Genomic DNA, 6,422 nt, shown 5'->3' on the forward strand with positions numbered 1-6,422 from the left:
ACAAATCGTCCAGCGTGGCTGTCGCGTGCTCCATTGAATATTAACTAAGCAGATTTAAATTAATTTTATTCAGACTTCTGAAATCTACCTGAGGTAGGATTCTATGAGAAGAAGAAAAAATCACACCTCATTTAAATTGCTGTCACGTTCCGAGGAAACCCCCCTCGGAAATATTTCCAAACACTAATTAAGAGTGAACAATTGAAGCCACGGATTAGCTGTGGTTTAAGGGTAGGTGACTGTTACTAATTGATCGTTTGATGAAATTTCCTCTAATTTCAGTTGTTATTTTTTATTTTATTTTTTTAGATTACATTTGTAATGTTTTTTTTAATTCATACTGATTAAATTAAAATGCTATTGAAATATTTACACAGCATACTAAAATGTCACCTTTGCTGAATGAACTTGAGTGAACTCCATCTTCGTTTTACGAATAATTTTAGCATATATTATCCATTGTAGCTACAACAAAGTTGCAAAAGATTCGATACCGGTTTTCAGCATGAGAACATGATATTTCGGAGCTTTTCGGTAGGAGTAAACATGCGATCTCGTATATTTTATTGCAAATGATTAGCTATGATAAAGCGCTCTCTTATGCTAACTAGATAGAAAAAAAGCTTTGTACAGGAGAGCGCAGAGGCATCGCAATATCAATACAAATGTTTTATGCGGGTTTTGTTTTATTTAAATCCTATCATAAAGTTCTTAACAAATCAGGAGGTGGCCCCTAGCGTTTGACTTGAGTTTAGTTTAAAAAAAAATCGCTCTACAGCATTGCCTTGGCGTTCTCGATTGCGAGATTCTTACTCGAAACTAGGTGTCCAAAGGCTTGATTGTTGAGGCAATTGCAAACCTCTTTTTACACCCAAGCGAATTCGAACTGACGGCCTTTGGATTGTGAGTCCAAATGCCTACCAGCGACTCCACCGAGGCAGGACCCAGGGAGACGACTCCTACAACCTAACAACCTAACTTCCAGCTTAGACCGGGGCCAACATTTACTTCCCCATCCGACGAAATCTCGTCTCGAAAAATGTCACCGGGACCGTCTGGAATCGAACGCAAGCCGACTGGGTGAGAGGCAACCACGCTTACCTCTACACCACGGTTCCCGGTAGTTTAGTTTGTTTTTCTTATATTTTTTTACCATACATGTTATGTGAAAGCCCTTGAGCAAAAATAGTTTAAAGATGTTGAGAACAAATAATAGTTTGAAAAGAATCTTGATTGAATCTTATTTTAGTAAATTTTGCATAATAAACTTAATGCCTATAAGTTGAAAGCGATGCAAAAAAATAATGTATACTTTCCAACGGGAGAAAAATGAGTTAAACGTAAACAAGAGAGCAATTCTCTACGAAATCGGCCGATTTCGACCATTTTAATTTTTTATATTTTTTGATTTGGCTCAAACTTTATGGGGGTCTTCCCCTGTGACCAAAGAAGCTATTTTGTGTCATTGGTTTACCCATACAAGTCTCCATACAATTTTTGCAGCTGTCCATACAAAAATGGTACGTAAATATTTGTAGTAACTTTTGAGTGAATTTTCTGATCAATTTGGTGTCTTGGGCAAAGTTGTAGGTATTGTTGAGGGCTATTGAAAAAAATAGGCACACGAAAAAAAAATTGTTGATTTTTTAATTAACATTTTTTCACAAAAACTCAATTTTCAAAAATACGTATTTTTTATTTTCGAGATTTTTTATATGTTTTAGGGGACAAAAACCAGCAACTTTTGAGCCATAGAGAAGTACAGTTCAGACTCGATTATCCGAAGTTTCAATTATCCGAATTCTCGATTATCCGAAGGTTTGTATGGGACTTCGGATAATCGAATCACGAACAATTTTTTTTCATTTTCTTGTTTTAAACATCAAATTCGAGATCTGCGACCCCATTTTAGTAAAATTTGAATAGTTGATTGCTTATTAAATAATAAAATGCATTCTTTCAATATTTCGTCATCGCCTTGGATAAAAAAAATGTAAATCACTTTAGCGTAGTTTAGAGGTCATACTTAAGCTCGACAATAAAAAAAAGACAGCGAAAAAAAATCGTGGTTCGATTATCCGGAGTGAAATTTTTCCGATGCCTTCGGATAATCGAGTTTGGACTGTATGGTCAAAAATCTGCCGCCAAGTTATAAATTTTGGAAAAAATGTGTTTTGGAAAGAATGTGATTTTTCAACAACAAAAAATAGACCTAATTTTTACATAAAATTGAATTTGCAATCGAAAAGTACGTTAACAGTTTTTTTTATAAAGGGTTCCGTTTTCAAGATATAGCCACTGAAAGTTTGATTTCAACAATATATTTGCAGTTTTTATTTTTAAAAATAGTGACCATGAGTGACCAACTCTAAAAATATTACATATTTTTTGAAAAGTTCAGAAAATTTGTTATGAAATTGTTTAAGAGACATCGAAGATTGGACCTCTGGTTGCTGAGATACAGCAGCTTAAAGAAAATGAAATTTTCCGGCGTAATATTGAATGTTTTTGTAAGGACAGCTGCCAAAATTGTATGGAGACTTGAATGGGTGAACTAATGACACAAAATAGCTTCTTTGGACATAGGGAAGGCCCCCACTAAGTTTGAGCCAAATCAAAAAATACAAATAAAATCCATTTCCGATTTTGGTAGAAAGTTGCTCAGGATAAACACTGTAGAAAGTTGTGTTGCACCTTCCTGAGTAAGTATATTCTCGATTCAAAATAAATTATCGCTAAAAACAATTTCAATTTAAAACTAAATATATAGGTTAAAAGAAATGCAAAACATGTTGAAATATGACACAATGTACAATAAGGCTTATTTAAAAATTATTAAAATTTACTCGAGGCACCATGCGCCTCCTTTCCGTGGTAGAACATTTTTTGCTGAAAACGCAGTTTTCGTCAAAAAAATATCGTTCAAATTCTTAATCAGGAAGATGAAACACAACTTTCTACGTATAAATCTGCATATAAATCTCCATAAGATTTACTTCCGCCATAGGTAGCGTTCTTTTATTACGTCACGCAAAATTTGGAAAATTTCGGGATATATTTAAAAATGGGCTCTTCCACGACAAACCGAAATCTTATAAACATAACTTTACAACTAACTTTAAAACATCATTAAACTTTTATTTAAATGTAAATGTCAAAGATATCGTTGTTGTTGTTGTTGTTGTTTTTATTAGGGAACTTTAACCCGTCAAAGATATCAGATAATCGAATAGGTTCTAAGCTGGGTGATGAATAGAGCGAATGCGTAGGTAACGTGATTTCCGAATGATCCCACTTTGTGTACATCTACAAATTAGGAAGCTGTTCAAACACAAGCATGACTTTTTTCTTACTGATAAATGAGCTGTTTTATGTTTAGTTGTTTGTGTTTCAATTTGATTAGTTTTTGATATTTTTTGCTGGAAAATTGTGTGTATGTGAATCAAATCAAGATTAAGACAGCTTCTGGATGGATATTACCGTATCGACCCCATAAACAATTTCAATTCACAATTTAAAAAAATGACGATCTCGCTTTCAACTTTGTAAAGATTTCTTAACTTCAATTTCAGGTCCTCAAAAGCCAACAAAAAATCATTCTTGAACAAAAAAGCTTTTTTTTTTTGTTAAATGATCGATAACAATACTCTCTACTTCTAGCGAACAGTAAATTGGTTCCACTTTGACAGTTCAAAATTGAGGCCGTTTTGCGAACCACTATTCAGCACCCAGGTTCTAAGTATCTTAAAATATTTAAACTATTTTTTCATCAACCCCACAACTTGGACAAGACCCTCGATCAGAATAAATCAACGTAAATTTCGCTGTCACCTGACCTACCCTAACCGTGATTGCTACAACCTGGCAACCAGGAAGAAGCTCACACAAATTTGGCACCATCAAGGGGACAACGTACGGAAAAAAACGGAATCGACGTAACACCTTATTATGTGGCCCTCTTAAACCTTGCGGTTTCGTCAACGGATCCACAGGCGTGTATCGTTCTTTTTGCGACAAGACTCCGCCTCCCGGGTCTCCTAAGTGTGAAGGTATGGCACGGGGAGAGGGCACCGAAAACCTATATTTACACTTAGAATTTATTTGCGTCCCCCTCGGGATTCGAACCGGCGACCTCTGGATTGTGAGTCCAGTGCGCGGTCCACAATGGATAGGGACAACGTATGATATCCGATTTCGAATTTAAAGTTTGGAGCCAATAAATTGAAGGCGATCTGGAGAATACAAAATCACATAATTTATATTTTTGTTTACCAGCTTTGGTGGTGTCAGTTTCCAGTATCGAAAACATGTGTAAATTTGGTAAACAAAATTGTTCGAAAAAGAAACATGAACAGGTTTGGTGTTGTTGCTTACCAACAGAAAAGTTGTTTGCTCAATACAAACTGAAATGACATTGTAAATGGACCAAAGTCCTCGTTCCTCATGTAATCAACGACTGATGCGAGCAGCATTAACTGTTTATTTTCACCTCTTCTTTGATTGATGTTTTGCTTGTTTTTTTATTATTTTTGAAATAAAATGTAATATGTTTTGATTTTTTTTAAATCGACAATATCATAAAACAACTAATTTCTGAACAACTTTCAAATTGTACAGATTGGTAATTGGATACTATTACCTGTAAGGTAACTTGATAAAATACAAACATGTCTATTTATCATTCAAGCAAACGTGTGTTCCGTTGACTAGTAAACATGTGCATATATGAATTTATTTTATATTTATATTAGTACAGTAATTTTATTATAATTGAGGTTAACAGAATAAATAATAAATCAGAAATAAATAAACAACAGAAAAAAAACTTTTCACATAAGGCTTTTGAATCACACAATCTCATTGCAACATTTAATTATACCCATTTGTACACTCACCAAACTGTTCATGCCTGTAGCTGTCCAGGTTGAGTAACGTGGACATTTTGACGGATTTTTCTGCGATTCCTTGAGCGCCAATTACTTCCGGTGCACAGATGCTTCTTATCGAAACTTTGTTTTATTTTCGCTTATCTACCAGCAGTAACTCACTCGCGATAATTGTTTGCACTTGTATCGAACCAAAACAGACGCAAATTGACCTCCACCAGCACCAGAGCCAACCAAAAACACAATGTTCACGTTGATTAGCACAGGCTGCGCTGGTCCGGCGATTTGCGTATATACTAACTTCTTATCAACTATGTATAACCCATACGCCTCAGCGACTCAAAATCGAAAAACACACAACACTTCAATTTCTCGGAATTCCGCTCACGAGGCGCACTGCGCGAACCCGAGCTTATCTACGCCGCAACTTTGTACTTCTCGCTTCAAATCACACTAAACACTGTCCGAATCCGCAAAGCTCGCAAGCAGTGAAGCATTCACGAACTGCACCGGTCAAGTTCAGGATCAGCACTGATCGAGGACAGGGTTCAGCGCGATCCTCTTACTCCTACCACTCCGGTACTCCGCGGATGATTACACTGAATCAGCAACAGTTCTTCAGGAACCGCGCGAAACGAGTTCTCCGATGCAATTCCCGGCTAATAGGTGTACGAACTGCATACAAACAACGCCTTGTAGACGGCTGATCGTGGCCCGCGACTGAGACGGAATCCGGTGGATCCCCGCAGTTTTTACACACGTTTTGCGAGCGACTGTCGTGTGTTGGTGTTGTTGACGATATGTAAAGCCCCTTGCTGGAGAACTTGTAGCTAGCAGAGTATGGGAGAGCTGCGAAACCGCAAATACGACAACGACGGCGGCGTCGGGTGGTGATGTCACCCGTTTGGAGGTTCGCTCGTATACAGGCTGGTTCGTTAAGGGGTTACGCGAAGCGCTTGAACATATTGTTCGATGAATCTGCTGAAACTTCTGCTAGTACAATGTCCTGATCATAATTACCTGCGACCTGATTTGATCTCGCAAAGCTTTCGATGTGCCAACCAACCTCTTCGCCGACCTCCAACCTCTCCCGATCTTCGCTTACAACAAGTCAAACCAATACGGTGTCCTCCATAAAGTATGTCACTTAAAAATCGGTCAAATTTATTTCAGTTCAAAAAAATTTTGTAAAGGAAAAGCCCCCAAAAACAGTTAAAAGCTTAGCAAAATTCCGGATATGTTCCTTTTGAGACTTTGTGTTGGACTGCTGGTTACCTACACAGCAAAAAAAAAGTTGAATTTTGGAAGGTTGAAAATTTGGTAGGTTTAATATTACCTCTTTTTTGAGTAAAATTACATAAAAAATGTTTAAAAGTGTGAACCTGATGAATATTCATCAATTCCTGATGTAGGGGCAGGGGGGCAGAATGACCCACCTAAATAAAATAAGCCAAAACCATAGAAAAACATACAAATGTATGAATTCATTGTAGTAGGCTTATGCTTTGGGATGTTTCTTCAATTTCCTATTTTGAG

At 36.7% G+C, this 6,422-nt stretch overlaps 1 protein-coding gene across 1 annotated transcript in view; it reads right to left on the reverse strand.

The window, feature by feature from the left end:
• LOC6044826 (nuclear factor NF-kappa-B p110 subunit) overlaps window positions 1-5,687 on the reverse strand; it is a 30,167-nt gene extending 24,480 nt beyond the window's left edge. Inside the window, exon 1 of the mRNA XM_038261828.1 lies at window positions 4,896-5,687. Coding sequence (XP_038117756.1) covers window positions 4,896-4,941 — 46 coding nt within the window. The 5' untranslated portion in view covers window positions 4,942-5,687. The remainder of the gene's footprint in view (window positions 1-4,895) is intronic.
• Window positions 5,688-6,422: the final 735 nt, after the last annotated feature.

The sequence above is a fragment of the Culex quinquefasciatus genome, chromosome 3 (genome assembly GCF_015732765.1).
Source record: "Culex quinquefasciatus strain JHB chromosome 3, VPISU_Cqui_1.0_pri_paternal, whole genome shotgun sequence".
Taxonomy (NCBI): Eukaryota; Metazoa; Arthropoda; class Insecta; order Diptera; family Culicidae; genus Culex; species Culex quinquefasciatus.